Genomic DNA, 16,818 nt, shown 5'->3' on the forward strand with positions numbered 1-16,818 from the left:
TTGCTGGAAAAGTCCTATGAGATCATTGAGTCCAGCCTTTGACCCAACACTACCTTGTCTATTAGACCATGGCTGTAATCGCCCCATCCAGCCCCTGTTAAATACCTCCACACAGTATTTACGGTGACTCCACAACTTCCCTGGGCAGCCCATTCCAGCACCCCATCCCTCTCCCTGAAAAGGACGTCTTCCTAATGTCCAGCCTAATAAACCTCCCTTGCCGCACCTTAACACTGTGCCCTCTTGTCCTACTGCTGGTTGCCAGGGAGAAGAGACCGACTCCCACATGCTGCTCTCAGAGAGTGGCAGAGAATAGCACAGCGTTATCCCGAGGGGCACCAGTCGGGATGAAACAGAACCAGCTGTTCAAACACCAGCACTGCGTTGCCCGGGGGTATCTCGGGGAGCAGCGGGGCCGACCTGGCTCGGCAGGGCTGACCCGCGGCAGCTCCTGCCCGGCCCCGGCGGCATTCCCGATCGCGGGCTGCTGTCCCGGTGCCATTCCCGATCCCGGGCTGCTCCCCCGGTGCCGGTGCCCGGCCCGTCGCCATCGCGCTCGGAGCGGGGGCCGCGCCGCTTCCGCCGGATGTCGCCGCCAGGGCTCCGCACCGGGGAGGCGCGTCCTGCCCGAGCGGCGCCGGGATCGTCGCTGCTGCCTCAGCTGCTGCTGCTGCTGCACCTCCCGCCCTTTTCCTCCTCCTCTTCCTCGCCGTCCTCATCCTCCCTCCTCCTTCTCCTCCTCCTCCTCCTCCTGCTCTGCGCCGCCTGCGGCCCTGCCCCTCCGCGCCCGCCTCCCCGGCTGTGCTGACAGGTGAGTGAGTGAGTGCGGGGGCAGCGGGCGCGGACCCTCCGCCATCTTCGCGGCTGCCCGAGGGGCTGCGGGGCCCGGCCGGGCTCGGGGGCTGCGGGGCCCGGTGCCGGTGCCTGCGGGGTCGGTGCCGCCGCCCAGGCCCGCGGGGCTCCCCCTGAGCACCCCCTGCCCGCCCGTCGCCGTTTCCTTCCCGCGGGAAATGGCTTGCACGTCTTGCCTTAAAAACAGAATTAATAGAAAACGAGCCTTTTTATCTCTTCTACCGGGGCCGGGGCTTTTTAGCGCCTGCAGCCCCAGGCTGTGGGGTGTTTCCAGGTGTGCTGGGAGTGGTGCTGGGGAGACTCCGCTCGGTAACTTTGTTCGTGCGCTGCTGCACATCCTAAGGACGAGCCCAGCGTTGAGCCTCGTTAGCTCACAGGCTGGGTTCAGAGCCTCTGACACATGTGCAAACGGAGGAAAAATGAAACGCCCAAATGCTCCCAAGTGGGGCACAGCTAAATGAGGAAGGGGAGCACAGTTTGTGGTGGGAGGGGTGAATCTGGCTTTCAGCAGCGGGAGGATGATCTGGAACTGTCCAGGATGTGTAGAAGTTGTCTGTAAAGAGCCATTATTTTCAGTATTTCTTTCTTCTTCTGAATTGAAGCCTGTGAAAACAAGTTTGAGGGAAGAATTGATATGCTAAATGTATTCATAGGTTGAGTAGATGTTAGGTTCCAGTTCCTTCTGCAAAGACAAGGGTAACTTTTTGAAGTTAAGCATTGATCTGTGGTTCAGGGACCTCTTGGTGTTTATAAGAGAAGAGAAACTTCTATATGTGTTTTTATCCTCTTGTATTTTCCAGCTTGTCAAATTTGTTATTGTGGTTTAAAGTGGGCTTTCTGTAACAGTAATTTCCTGAAAGGTTTACGTAAAGAACTGGTGGAGCAGCTTCTTTGAAGTGATTCAGTGTCATTGAGTACACCTTGAAGTTATACAAACGTCAATTGTTCAGGCACCCATTTTATAACATCATAGCAGTATTTTCTCCTTAAGCGAATTTCTGAAACTGTTTTTCAAGCAAGTCTGCTGTTGGCCTGTCTTGATGGTTTTGAAAATGAGTTGGTAACCCCACGAACCCACAAGTATGTTTTTTAATGAGTAGTTTAGCTTAGATAAGATCTTGATGCATGGTGTCAGCTCTAACCTGTCTTGTAATAACTTTAAATGTAGCTTTGTGTGTTGTGGACTTGAGCAATTATTTTAAGATAAGTTGCCCACACCAAACTTTAGAATTTAAAGCAGAGGCCACTGTAAGGTTGTTTTTTAATACCAGTTTTTTATGTGTATTTTTGTCCCTAGGTTTATTATGTTAAATCTAAAGATCCTAAGATGAGACTCTCTCTTTAATGTAGGAGGCCTTTCCAACCATCTATTTCTTAAATTTATGACTTGTTTAAAGGATGCAGTGTTAAATATGGACTAAATAAGTTTGTTGGTACAGTCATAATTTAAATACTGTTAGCATGGGGATAATGTCTTAGAAGAAGTGCTTATTTTTATGAAGTCCTGAAATTGCAAGCCAGAACTAGTACATGCCAAGTAAGGAATAATTAAGTGGTATTGCATTTTATAAGTTTGAGATGAGATTGGAATCATTTTATGTCATGGAATTTTACATCTTGGAGTTAAGACAGTAGCTTGTCTTGTGAGGTGCAGGCCAGGGCCAGAAGCTTCTTCCAGAGGCCACCTCTGCATGAGCGCTGAGGAATGGGTAGGAACCGGGATGGTATCCTTGCAGGCCAGAGTAATTTGTATTTTCTCATCCTGGAGTAATATGTAGACTATTTTTAGTCTGTCTTAGTGTTTCAAGAGGGTAGGGCTGGGTGCTCACAATGCTGTTACACAGACTGTTGGAAGGTTCCGTAGTTCTCTGTGCTAGGCCATGTGAGGTAATGCTTCAAGAATGTGCTGTACAGAGATTATTTATTGGTGCTTCAGAACAGCTAAATGTATTAAAGTTACTTGGCTTTTGTTTAAGTCTTAAGCACTAAAAGATTCTAATTTACTGACAGGTAATATATTCCCAAATGAAGAGCAATGATATTAGAGGTCACTCTGCTTGAATAAAACCATAATAGCAATTTATCTGGTACGTCTGTAATAAGTACATAAATATTGCGTGTTTAGAGACTAGCACAGTAAGATTCTGGCCTCTGAGTGTGGTACAGTGGTTCCTGGTTAAACCAGGATTAAATACCAGGTTAAACCGCCTTTGCTCTTGAACTTAGGATTCCTCACCCTCAGGTCTTGTATTTCCATACCTGAGTGTGCATAGAGGCTCCTTCTAGGCTGTTAGGGCTGTGCTAATACAGAAATGGGAGCTGAAATGTCTGTGAAACAGTTAAAGAAATAGAGTGGCCTTCAAACATACTTTAGGAACTAACCCAGTAGTTTGGCAGAACCTGATGATGTCTGTTGAACTCTTCATTAAAATCAGTAAATAAAAGAAGGTACGATGTATGCTCGTAGGTAACTAACTAGTGTTGAATAAAATTATATTGTACCCTGTACCATTTAAAGTAGTTGAAACAGCGACCACCCTCAGCAAGCCACAGGTCTCAAAGGGAAGATTTCAGGACATCAGCAATTTCACTAAATAGGTGTTAGTCTGATGATAATTGGTGGATCCAGGAAAGTTTCCTGTGCATCCTAAAAGAAAATAAAAAATATAAAGTTGATAATTAGTGTCAATACTAGTTAATATAGGCTTGTATGGTGAGAGTAACATTTCTTGCTTTAGTGAACTGTGCAAGGCTAGGTCTGCATTTTGGTGCCATTGCAGCATTTGCTGACATAGTTGAATTAGCAAGATCAAAGCTTGCAGCAGAAAAACTGGGCTGGCTTACACTTCCATGTTGGTGTTAGAAGCCTGCATGGAGTAGGTACTTCCTAATGCTTTTATCATTGATTTCAGATATATAAAGTACTTAAAATTCACTGGTTCAGCTTTTTTGTTTTCTTTTGAAAGGATGTTGTGATATTCAGTGGTGGATGCTTTCCCTTTTACATTTTGAGGAATCTCCAGTTTCATTTGAGAAAATGCTGCACTAAATTTAGAAAAAAAAAAATCAATGTTGTAATGCTCGAGTGGATTCCACAAGGTTTGACTACGCTCATTAGTGGTTTTTAGCATCATCTCTGATGATCTGTGATGGGTTTATTTCCTAAATATTTGCCTTTAGCAAAACAACCAGTCTTGGAAAGCAGGCTGTTTAGCTTGATCTTTCTCAGGTGTGCTGTATTCTTGGGGCTTGCATTGAATTAATGGCACTTGAATGCATAGCATCACTGAAGCAAATTGTCCACTGAAGACCTTAAAATGGAAGTTTTATTCCTTTAAATTTGATTTCTTTGCATATTAATAAAGACTGCAGTGTCATATGTTGATACTTAAATTCCCTTAACTCATGAATAATACTGTCAAACCGAGTTACATGTAATTAAGAACTTAAGAACTGTATTCATTCTCCTCTTTCTACTTTCCTTCCCTCATTTTGGGGAAAAATACCCCAAAACCAACCCCCATGTGCCCATGTTAATTCACATCTTTGTATCATAACATTTTAATGCAATACTAGGCAGTAGTTACTATTGTAAAATGCCTTTGTATTTTATGTAGTATACACTGAAATTTTCTTTTAAGCCATGTTTGAAAATAAGAGACATGAGAGTAAAAGATTTAAAAGCACACAGATACAATAAAATTTTATGAGGTTTTTTGTTTGTTTTTTAAATTTTGACACAATCATTTAAATAGTAAGCATTATTATTTCTAAACTCTAAACAAAATGGAGCAGAGAGATTTGGGTAAGATGTTGATCAAACTTCCTGATGCTTTCCCTCTACAGACTTGTGTGTGAATGAACAAAAAAGGAAATGCAATACTGTAGCCATTCTGTCTGTGCTCTGACACATCTTAAAACAGATTTTCTCCCTGGCTTCAGCAACATGTACACTCCAGGAATTCCTCCCTTTCAGCAGTCTCCTTGTTCTGTGTTCAAGAGTAGAAGTCAGCAAGTAGAATTATTTGATTTCTGCAGTGAGTTTTTAAGTCTGGTAAGGCCAGTGTTGCACTTTTTGATGTGCCATTTCTCTGTTGTGGACTATAACAGTAGTTGGATCTGCTCTTTACTCTGTTACTCTGATGAAATATTTCCTGTGACCGAATACATGGTAATATCTGTTACACGAAGGTAGGTGGCAGAACTTTAATTTAACACACTGTAATGTACCCTGTGAGTTTAATTAAACAGCATATCTGAAACACAGAAGTATCTTTGCATTCAGCAAGTAGTAATCACCTGTGGTCTAGTTGTTTTCTAGGACATCTTTTTGTCCCTTACTTGTGCTGGTTGACTTTGTCAGAAGGATTCTCTTGAAGCTTTTACAGATCATTGTGTGAGGAACACTGCATTTTCCAGAATAATAGAGCAGAATACCTCACTATGCCTCATAAGCTTGCTTTTTAATAATACAGTACTTGTGAACTGCCATCCTTAATGAATATAGTTTAGCAATACTAAATGCTTCCTCCTTCCCTCCCTCCCCCTTTTTTTTCTCAGAAAGTACTATTGTTCAGCTTTTTTTTACTCTTGATTGCTAATTTTTCGATTTTTTGAATTCAGCTTCATTTGATTCAGAAAACAAGATTCCAATACTTCTTGATGATTTTTCCATCTTACTTGTAGTATTACTATGTAGGGGGAAAGTGAATTCAGTGAATTGTTTTTTCTCAGAACTCATTTGGAACATTTAAAAGTCATGATTAACTTCATCTGTCTAATAATATACAAGGGGTTGTTTTGAAGCACTGTTTTCTTACTTTGTTTCACTGGGGTTTGTTGCTTCACCTTGACTTGAACTGATGTTTTCTCTTGCCCTCCCTTTCCTAACTACAAAAGTTTAAAAAATTGAAAGACTGACTGGTTTGTATACTGCTGACTGTTTTACTAATCAATATTTAATATGGTTTTCATAGGATATGTAACATGACACTGATATTCTGGACAGGTAATTTTCATTGTTTGAAAACCTTACATAATAAGGGGAATCAGGTAACTGCTAGAAATGAGCACCTTATTTTTTTTAGCATCATATTGCCAAGGATCTGTTCTGTGAAATCTCCTCTTGAAAAACCTATAGTTTCCTACTGTTACAATTAGAGTCAAAATAGTTCTGAAATTGTCAAAGAGAAGTAAACATTTAAAGGGACACTGTCACTTTTTTAATACTGAATTTACATCCTGGCTTTAAAAACTCCTAATTATTGCTCCCTTACCTAAAGTTTGTAAGGCTATTTGGTGGAATTCAGAAGAATATTAAAGGCAGTGAAGCTGGTCCCCTTGGTGTCTCCTCTCCTCTGTATGCACATGCTTGTGGCCTCCTTGGTTTCAGCTTTGCTGTGGCTGTGCACCCTCCTGCCGAGCCGGGAACAGCGTGCATGCTTTGCTCTCTCCAGAACGGTGCATGAGGGGTTGTCCTGCTGGTGCATGAGGAGAGGGCAGTCCCTGGCAGTGACACTGGCTGCAGGTGAAGTGCTACTACCAAATAGAGACAATGGTGTGTCCTGCCTAATCTGTTCCATTCGCTCACAAGCTGTGAAAGCATAAACTCTTCTGTAGTTAATGTTGAGAATTTCACTATGTGAAGATGCAATCTTGTGCATTTGACTGTGTCCCTTTAAATTCTACATGCTCAAATGTGTAGCTGCCAAATCTGTACATGCTGATGCTGAGTGGTGCAGTTGATTCCTTGAGGGAAGGGATACCACCCACCCAGAGGGACCATGACAGACTTGAGGAGTGGGCCCATGTTAACATCCTGAAGCTCAACAGGACAAAGAGCAAGATCCTGCACCTTGGGTTTGTCCCCAGTATGACACAGAATCACAGACTATTCTGAGTTGGAAGGGACCCACAAGGATCATTGAGTCCAACTCTTAAGTCAATGGCCCACATAGGGGATTGAACCCATGATCTCAGCATTATTACAACAAGTTTTAACCAACTGAGTTAATCTCAGGGTCTCAATGTAGGCTGGAGGGTGAATGCATCTCAGAGAACAGTCCAGCAGGGAGGGACTTGGGGATACTGGGGCATGAAAAATAGGGCATGAGGCAACATTATGTGCTTGCAGCCCAGAAATCCAGTCCTAGGGAATGTTACAAGGAAGACGTGGACCAGTTAGAGCCAGTCCAGAGGAGAGCCACAAAAATTATCAGAGGGCTGGAACACTTTTCCTGTGAAGAAAAGCTGAGAGACTTGGGGCTTTTTAGCCTGGAAAAGAAGATTTTCTGGGGGGACCTTATTGGAGTCTTTCAATACTTAAAGGGAGCTTCTAAGAAAGATGGAGACTTGTTACCACAGCCTGTAGTGATATGACAAGGAGTGATGGTAAATCTGCCTAAAAGGAGGTAGATTTAGATCAAATACAAGGAAGAATTTTTTATGATGAGAGTGATGAAACATGTGCACAGGTTGCCCAGAGAGGTGGTGGATGTCTCATTCCTGGAAACATTCAAGGTTGGGTTGGATGGGGCTCTGAGCAACCTGATGCAGATGAAGATGTCTCTGCTTATTGCAGAGGAGTTGGGACTGGATGACCTGTACAGGTCTCTTCCAACCTGCATAATTTTGTGATTTTATGAAGCAATACAGAAAAGTCTATTTCTTGGTAGAGTCCTCAAAAAATGAAGTAGCTTAGCAGAGAGGGCAAGTGGAAACTAATGTAGCTAAAACAATGCCTGGTAAGGCATAACCTATGTTAGCATCTCTGTGTATAACTGCACTTCAGGAGCTGTATCTGGTAGGGAATAGAAATAGGCTTTCCTCCTCTCCCCCAGATCCTACGTGAAATGGTGTTAATGGATTAATGGGATTATGTGTAGTTATGTGTATGTATAGATATAAAATTCTTAACAAATCTCTGTGTGTGCACACAGAGTTTAGTGCTTTGGGGCTTAAAAAGTAATCCTGAACACTGCAGAAAATGGTAACTGAAAGCTATGGAAAGATGTTCCCAAGGGAGATAAGTAGGATGGGAGAGGGGGCAATATTATACATGTTTGGGATTTGATCCTATTTTGAAAGGAAATAGAAATGTGGTGAGCACTGAAAATGTGTTTGTAATTCTTGACCATATGTCCATGAACAAGAAGATACTTTGTGAAGCCCAGAAGACTGGCAATAAATGTTTATGGGATGGGGTTTTTTTAACTTTAGTCCTGTCTTTCTGTGGTAGAGAAATCCAGCCACAGTGAATAAAGAAATCTAGGCAGATAAGAAACTACACGATGGTAGTTATTTCTGTTCTTCTTTAATTTGTGAATGTAGCTAATTAGTTACTACTGAATAATCACACATAAAAAGCTCTGATGGGATTAGGTGCAGGGGAGGACTGTGCAGAATCCAGAGGAAATGAACAAAACCATTTTAGTGCAGTACAGGTCACTGGTGCAACCTGAATTTTATTTTAGATTCACTATGGAATTGGTGTCAGGTTACTGGAATTTGGGTGTTCCAAGAGCTAATTAAAATACCAAGCTTTTTAATGAGAATGCAGGGGCATCAAAACCTTAATTAAATCTCATCTCATTTTGATATAAATTTCTATATCTTCATGCATTTTCATTTTGTGATATAAAACCCAAAGCAGATTTCAAGCTGTTTTTATTTGTGGTGCATACTGTGCTTTTAGTAAGGTATGCTTTTCCTTGGCTTTATGATCTGTTAAAAAGCTGGAAATACCATGTCCAAAACCCAAACTGGTTAATGCCTGGTCTTGTTGATAGTGATGGTGCTCATTCCTAGCGTGTTGGTGGATCTTAAATTGGAACTGGTCCTGGGTTTGGTTTAGATTTTCTCTGATCAACTTATTTAAAGGGAAGCTCAGTTGCCTTGTTAGCTTTGCCAACTCTGCTCTCCTATTTCTCTGCAGGCTGTTGCACCTATTTTAAGTTGTAATTGTTGTTTCAGAAATCATTTGTGCTGGAGAATGAATTTTACTTTGTTCTCAGTGTGCATGATTGAAAAATTTGGAGTAATCAATCCTAAAACATTTGAAATGTTTAACAACTGGTACCCCATGAAACAAAAAATAATTTCTGTTGAATGTCAGGTTCAAATTAAAAAATAGCCTGTAATTAAGTGTTTGTAAAAAATAAAATTTTAACAATAAAGAGCATATTCTCCACTTTTATGCAATAGATGAAATAAAATTTTATTTTTCTTAAACAGGGGACAGCAGTAGATCATGCATGGTAATATTGATTAGCGATACTGTCGGGTGTTTTTAGGGATATTACAGTGCATATATTTGGCTTTAGCAAGTTGACAAAAATGGGCCACATGAACAAGAGCCTGTTAAGTCAGGTGCACTTTCACTGTTCTTGTAAGTTCATGGGCACTTTCACCATCAAGAAAGTGAAACCGAGAGCTGCCAAAAATGGTAAAAAGTCAACTTTCATAATGAAAATTAATTTTTACTTATGAGTAAACAAGGACATCTGTTAAATTTTGTATAGTAACACTTAATGTTGACTAATACATTTTTAACCTGACAGTGTCCCTAAATTACTATGTTTGCTTTCATTTTCCAGCTGGGTTTTAATTTTGCATGCATTTCAGTGAACTATAATGGTTTGTTTCCTGGAAGCATTTTGGGGCTCTCTCTGCTGGTGTTCTCCAAAATGAGCAAGGAAGTGGACTTTATTTTACTTTGTGGAGGTTTGTTAGCTAACAAAAAAGCAATGCAGAAGTGATTCCACTCTATTTAGGAATCTGCATATGGTTTTGAACTTAATGTTGTTTGGAGAATAGCTGTAAATAAGAGGGATTTCTTCTTTATGATGACAACTCGAACAACTCTAAAGTTTAGTAGAACTAAATATTTCTACTTTGAGAAAAAAAAGTGAACTGTGGCAGAGCAATTTGTGATTTGTAATGCTTGTCCTTAGTTTATCATAGGAGCCTCTGTGAAGCTGTTTTTTTGAAGTAATGCCAATAGAAAGTGGAAGTTGTGCATCTGCTCGCCAAGCAAAGCAGAAACGCAAATCACACAGTCTTTCCATCCGGAGAACCAACAGTTCCGAGCAGGAACGGGCGGGGCTGCAGAGAGACATGCTGGAAGGGCAGGTAAGGTGATGCTCTGCTTTGGAACTTTAATGTGTGTTTTCTGTGGGAAGAAATTGAACTTAAGTAATGAAATATGTCCAGTAAATCTGCAGGAACAGCAGATCTTGTTGCTTGTAAGCACTCCCTGCCTCCAGAGGCCTCTGATGTGGATATTGACAGTGTTTCAGGTTATGTTGAGACAGCCTTTTTATCAGCATTTGTGTATTCTTACATGAGGGGTAAAACCATACAGCAATACAGACAAACAGCCTATTTATTTCTCTGCATCTTTCTAGGCCCTCCCCAGAAAAGTTCAAGATTGTTTCTTGATTTTATATGTTTAAGTTTGGAACAGTAGTAACATGAATAAAGTGAAACATTTCTTATGATGACTCTGATAGGGAAAACATTATTTGGAATGCTGTTGTTCTGCATTCCTTTCCATAAAGTAAACTAATGCTGCCTGCTTGACAGAGGTGTGAGCTAACTCAGATTTTTGTTTGTGGGGTTTTTTTTGCTTTATTTATTTTTTATTTGTCTCAAATGAGTGCTCTTCTGTGGATTAAACCTAAGGGAAAGAACAGCACCCACTAACTTGTGTAGCTTTCCTTAATCATGTCAGTCTGTGTAGTGGGTGTGGTCTGGGTTTGGAGAGTTCCACTGAACAATTCTGAGATAACTCCAGGTAAGGCTTCAGCCGGAAGGGTGTGAAGCAGTGATGGCAAAGATAAGCAAGTATCACTTTGAAAACTCTTTATTGTCAATTAACTGCACCATGTTAATGTGGGCCTGGCAAAGGTGATGCAAAACTCTATTTTTATCAGATTAGTGGTTTGAGACACTGCTTACTATGAGAAACCTCACTCTGTAGTCTGCAGATACTCTGAGGGGAAAACCTGGTGTCTTCTCAATGTTGTGACTTGTGACTTTGTTTTTGTTTAATTGAATCTATGAGTCAGTAAATCATAACATTATTTCTCTGGGAATGGATAGAGCTGAAGTTGTTGCTTCTAGTCATCTAGAGGTTTGAGAATGCAAGTACTCGGATGGAAAACTGTCCATGCATTTGGGACCTACTGCAGCCTTACCTCAGGAAAGACATGCTGGCACTTCTGCCTAGTAAACTAAAATTTTAAGCTCTTTTAGTATTTGTTAGCAAACTCTTAAGTGTTTTACGGTGTAATACATAAACGTTTTAAATGTTGTATTTATCATCTTGTTTAATTGCCTTGACCTTGAACAGACACTGGGAGATTCTACTGTGTAGAGTACTAATGCCCCTTCACAGTAGAGCCATAAACTGCATGAGATCTAGTTAAGCACTTTTGCAGATAAACAGATAACATTATCACATACTATTTTAATAAGCTAATTTAAATAATAGCAACTTTAAAGGGAATATAGAAAGTGGATACATTTTACTATGCTGGTTATTTCAGTACAAGTTTGGATTTTCTTATGCTTTTAGGCTTTGAGAAGTGGATTGAAAACCTTTTCTGCATCTCTTTCTTGGTTTCCAAAGTTGTAGGATAAGTTAGTTTCTTTCATAACCTTACTGTGTGAAATTATTTGGTAATTGAATTAGAAATAATTCTTCTAACTTAAGTGTTTCTCTTAATAGCATTTCATTTGTTTAGCATTCTTGTTACTGATGGGCACATTCCCTTCATAGAGGATAGATGGTCATTAATATATTACTAATATATAATGCCATATTAATGTCACTTCAAATTTTTTTAACTTATTTCCTGACATAAGTGTTTCTTGGTTTTTGAATACAGCTGCATTATTTATAATTTTGTTCAGTAATAAGATGTTGAGTTACTTTATTCTGAGATAAAGGGTTAGATTGATACAAAGGAGAAGTTGACCTTTTTCATTTTTAGGGTCAGGCTCAGTTAAGTGAAAACATCTTAAAAAAAGTGTAACTGGGTAGCTGGGTAAATAATAAGTGCAGTAAGACAACTTATGTATTGTGGTATATGGGCAACTGAAGAATAGAATGGATTCAGTAGAATTTTATTACATGGTGAGCAAGGAGAGTTCATCCTTTGATCTATACTTAGGGTGGATTAATTGGTTATAATTACTAGACTAATGGCAGTATTTTCTCCTTTCTAATTTGTCATCTTATAGTAGCAGGCTGTGCTTTAAATGTTAAGGTATTAGTAGTAGGTTCTTAATGTACTGCAATCAGTTTCCTTCTGCTTTGCTTACTGTCTGCCCAACAGTGTGTGATAAGAGATTCATTGATACAGTGTGAGCCTTGACTCCCAGCGGAAATCAGTGTACTCACCTGGTCTGGATATAGTATAGAATCATAGAATCAACTGGGTTGGAAGAGACCTCTGAGATCATCAAGTCCAACCCTTGATCCAACCCCACTTTGATTACCAGATCCTGGCACTCAGTGCCACGTCCAGTCTCATCTTAAAAACCTCCAGGGAAGCTGAATAGACCACCTCTCTGGGCAGGCCATTCCAATGCCTGATTACTCTCTCTGGAAAGAATTTCTTTCTAATATCCAACCTGAACCTCCCCTGGCAGAGCTTAAGCCTGTGCTCTCTTGTTCTGCTGTTGGGTGCCTGAGAGAAAAGACCAACCCCCACCTGGCTACAACCTCCTTTCAGGGAGTTGTAGAGAGTGATGAGGTCACCCCTGAGCCTCCTCTTCAGACTAAACAACCCCAGCTCTCTCAGCCTCTCCTCATTTGTTTGGGGAAAATATAGCCCTGATACGTGTTTTGTAGGCATGTGAATAAAATTTAACTAGCCTGCCAACAGAAATATGTGGTCAGGCTATATATTCAGCTCTGATAATCTAAATCCTGTTTTAGATTTTATAATATACTTGGTTTTTCTACCTTGGAATTGCTGTGCTATTATGCTGAAGAAAAAAATAATCATTGTTCTGTGAATGTGCTTCAAAATAGTTTCAGTGAAGAAGAGATGCTTGAGTAATACCTGTGGAGGGAAGGATTAGAAATTGCAGTTTCCTTCACACCTGGTTATGGTTAGTGGCAAAAGTAGGTAAATGTTAAAAATTCATTTAAAAGATTAGTTTGTCTGAAGCTTTGGTAACAAAGTGTGTTGTGTTGGCAACTTCCTAACCTACTGCATAGTGAATTCCTGAATTGCTTTGCTAATGAAAGGTATTTTGGTTCTTGAACTGGAAACACCTTGACGTTATATTAAATCTTTTTCCTTGCCTTTTATTTTTTTAAATGAATTGTACCTATATCTTGGTTTTATAATTTTTCTTTGTGAAAAAACCCTCAAAACCTATGAGTGATTTGACTTCTGTCCCTTGAAAGAGAAAGAATATGTAAACTGAATACTTTTGTGATGCACAGAGCTTTTTGTTTTGCATTCTACACTAGCAGTAGTTCTAATTGCTTGCTGGGAGATTGGAAGAACTGTTAAAATCCATTTATAATTGAAGAGTGATTATATAAAATATATGTAAAGAAAACTATAAACCCCAATATTTTGCCCCCCAGGATTCTAAGCTACCCTCTTCCGTCCGGAATACACTCCTTGAACTTTTTGGACAAATAGAACGGGAATTTGAAAACCTCTATATTGAAAATTTGGAATGTGAGTACCTACTTTTTCTGACAACTTATTATTTGTTTGGATTTAAGATGCAGTAGCACTAATTATAGCACTTACCTTGGATATTGTAGGGTAATTAGTGTTGCTTTTCTCTGGGGAGTTTAAGAATTTTTTTGATCTTGTAGCTGGAGTTTGTACCTTTTCAGAAAAATCACTCCCTTAGTTCTTGGCACAACCAGAGAGTACTGCTGTGTATCATCCCTCTTGACTCTTGGGCAAAGCCAGTGAAGGGTCTCTCTCCTTGTCAGTGTAGGCTCTGGTGGATACCATGTTAATGTGATTGTAACTCCGTGTAGCCTTTGAAGTTTGTGGCTTTGTTGTATATTTACAGACTTAATGTTAATGATGTCATATAAGTAAATAAAACTGGAAAAAGGGTATGCTGGGGTGGGTTTCTATCATACTACTTATACATTGCATAACCAACACCTTCAGCTGTTCATGAGTTTTGAAGTGGAGCACTGAGATAAAAACTCCAGGTGTCATCTGCAAGAAATATTATTTGTTTAATGACAGTGCACTCGTCTGATAATGTAGGTGATCCAAGATGATGTAAGAGGATCCAAAGTTAAGTAACACAAGCCTGTACAGTAATACAGTAAAGCCTCTGCTCAATTTCCCTTGCTAGATTTTGGAAGCTGTGCTGCATGGCGTGGCTTGGCTTCGGAATTGTGGAATCTGTCTGATTTGGCTCCACGTCAAATTTTTTTCCCACACCTAATCTGTTCTCACAGTTAAACCAAACACTCATGTTATACAATAAAAGAGCCATTCTTGCCTGATTTTTGAACATGTGCTGTTTTTTTATTCTCTTAAAACCTGAGACTGTGTTGGTTAAAGGCTATCATCAAAAGCACACATTTTTTCGTGACAATTTGCACAACTGAGTTCTCAGTCCCTGCTGAGAAGCTGCTGGGAGCAGCAAAAGTTGGGTATCCCTCGCCGACCTTCAGAAATACTTGTCAGAAAACAGGTGGTGGATTTGTACCCTCCAGAGTATGATTATTTTTCTTCTATTCAATTTCTGTTTCTTCATCTTCTTTTTTTGCCTCGCAGTTCTAGTTCACTCCTGACCTTTGTGATCTTTTTATACCTCTCTGTCAATTTCTAGAATTTTCTCTTCTTATGCTCAGTCTGTGACTTTTTGTTCTAGTGTTGCAGTTACTGTGCAGAGAGAATCTCAGATTTTTTCTCCTTGATTTTTCATTTAGTCCTTTTCCCTTAATGCGGTTTATTTCCAGTTTTGCCTTTTAATCTCTTCCAGACCTCAGTCTTAGTCCTTGTAAGCAATTCATGTGTCTGCCTGGCTTATTTTTTTCAGTTGTATGTAACCACAAGACTTAACTCTTTGTTTACTTATTTTCTACATTCTCTATGGTTCATAAAAGTTTAGGTTTATGTGAGTAGAAAGACAGGAAAGGGAACCTTGCCTTGCTCATTTCAAGTACTTGAGTGTGGTATGAAACTGTAAACTGACTTTTACAGTGCTTAAACCTGAGAATTCAGTGACATTCTCAGAATGTGACAGAGGAGGATACAATTCTTGCCATTCTCCATCCGAACATGGGAGTGAATGACTTCTTCTAAAGAATTCTAAAGAATTTGTAAAAGACAAGCCTAGATTTCTTCTCAGGTGCAGCAAATATATGCTTGGTTAAAGCCTCTCAGTAAGATTTCACCTGAGGAGAGCACGTCAAATATCAGCCCAGATTTTGAGAAAAAAAATCTATAAGCCACTGAATATGTTATTATAAAATGAAGTTGAGTAACTTTAAGCCAGCCCAGCCACTGGAAATCATTTATGAGTATCTGATTTGTTCAGCTATGCCATCATTCTGTCTTGTGTTAAAATGGCACTGGTGAGACTTAAAATTGACAGAAAAACATAATCCTATTACATGTACATGCTTTGTCTGATATGCAATGAAAATATTTTTATTATTTAGTGTTTGTAAAACAGTTTCATGTAAAATGTATGTGCCATTTTACAGTTTTTTAAATGTTTAAAAATATCAAAAAGTATGCATTTGCTGCACTACCTTTCCAATGAAACTAATAGTAGGTATTCAGGGAGAATGTTATTTTGTGCTTAATAAAATCTTTGTGGAGAAAAGATGTACTAAATCTATGGCTAAAATATTTATGATGCTGCATGTTTTCTGTCTTCTGTTGGATTTAATACAAGACAGGTGTGCCATGTATTTCACAGAAGCTGTTTTGTTAATCCTTAGCCTCATTTATTAGTGAGAGTAATTAGAAGCCACCAATACTTTCCTTGGAATCTGGGTCAAGGTTGGTCTCTGGAAAGTTCAGCATGAGCATTGGTTTGTCTTGGTAAGACCTGCTTTTATAAAATCACAGTTGATCTCTTTTCCTCTCCTTACCATAAAATAAATTACTTACTAACCACAAAAATTCTTAAATACTATGTTAATGATGTTGTTAATTATATCAATTTTTTGTAATAATGTGAATTTTTTGTTTTGTTAGTGCGTAGAGAGATCGATACGCTGAATGAGCGTTTAGCAGGTGAAGGACAGACAATTGATGGAGCTGAACTGAGCAAAGGACAACTGAAAACCAAAGGTAAGGGAGCCACAAAGAAGCCTAAACCAGTATTTTTAAATTGGGCTTTTTATACTTTGCTGGCCAAAGCTTAGAATGTTATTGAAGGGAATTTATACCAGTTACTTAAGCAAACAAGCTAATGTTGTATTTGAAATCTTCCTTTGAATTTATTTGTCTCAACAGCCAGTCATAGTACCAGTCAGCTTTCTCAGAAATTAAAGACAACTTACAAGGCATCTACTAGCAAGGTATGAGACAAATTAAATCTCTACTCATCAATGTGTACTTGTGAGACTAACGTGACTGTCTTTAAGTTGTAAATTGTGGTTTCTTTAAGCTGAGTAGTGCTGATCTGTAAGTAAATCTACCTCGTAAGGAACAGTTTGTCTTGGATTCATCAATTACCCATTACTTCAACCATAACATATGAGAGTTTTACAATAATTGCTCCCCTTTTTTGAAGAGGGAATGTTGAAGGGAAGAGAGTGTGCACTTGTGTGTTTACTGTTCTGTAAAGAGAACTAAAAAAGTAACTCAATTTCATGAGGGAAGTAGAGAACTTGGTAGTGAATTTCTGAATAAAGATTTGGGTATTGCAGTTGAAATGCAGATTTAAGTAGGCACCTCTATGTGTGCTATTATAGATTGGATTTTTAAAATGATTTTTATTTTTAAC

The 16,818-nt window shown here is 39.4% G+C and overlaps 1 protein-coding gene across 2 annotated transcripts in view; it reads left to right on the forward strand.

Annotated features, from left to right (window-relative positions):
- Positions 1 to 614: 614 nt before the first annotated feature.
- WDR37 (WD repeat domain 37) overlaps positions 615 to 16,818 on the forward strand; it is a 47,591-nt gene continuing 31,387 nt past the window's right edge. The window contains exons 1-6 of one of the 2 annotated variants that reach the window (XM_071560065.1): positions 615 to 811; positions 5,829 to 5,860; positions 9,804 to 9,981; positions 13,460 to 13,556; positions 16,065 to 16,160; positions 16,326 to 16,390. In XM_071560065.1, the coding sequence (XP_071416166.1) occupies positions 9,844 to 9,981; positions 13,460 to 13,556; positions 16,065 to 16,160; positions 16,326 to 16,390 (396 nt within the window). In that variant the 5' untranslated portion in view covers positions 615 to 811; positions 5,829 to 5,860; positions 9,804 to 9,843. The remainder of the gene's footprint in view (positions 812 to 5,828; positions 5,861 to 9,803; positions 9,982 to 13,459; positions 13,557 to 16,064; positions 16,161 to 16,325; positions 16,391 to 16,818) is intronic. The other variant, XM_071560066.1, reaches the window with a different exon arrangement.

Source organism: Pithys albifrons, chromosome 7 (genome assembly GCF_047495875.1).
Source record: "Pithys albifrons albifrons isolate INPA30051 chromosome 7, PitAlb_v1, whole genome shotgun sequence".
NCBI lineage: Eukaryota > Metazoa > Chordata > Aves > Passeriformes > Thamnophilidae > Pithys > Pithys albifrons.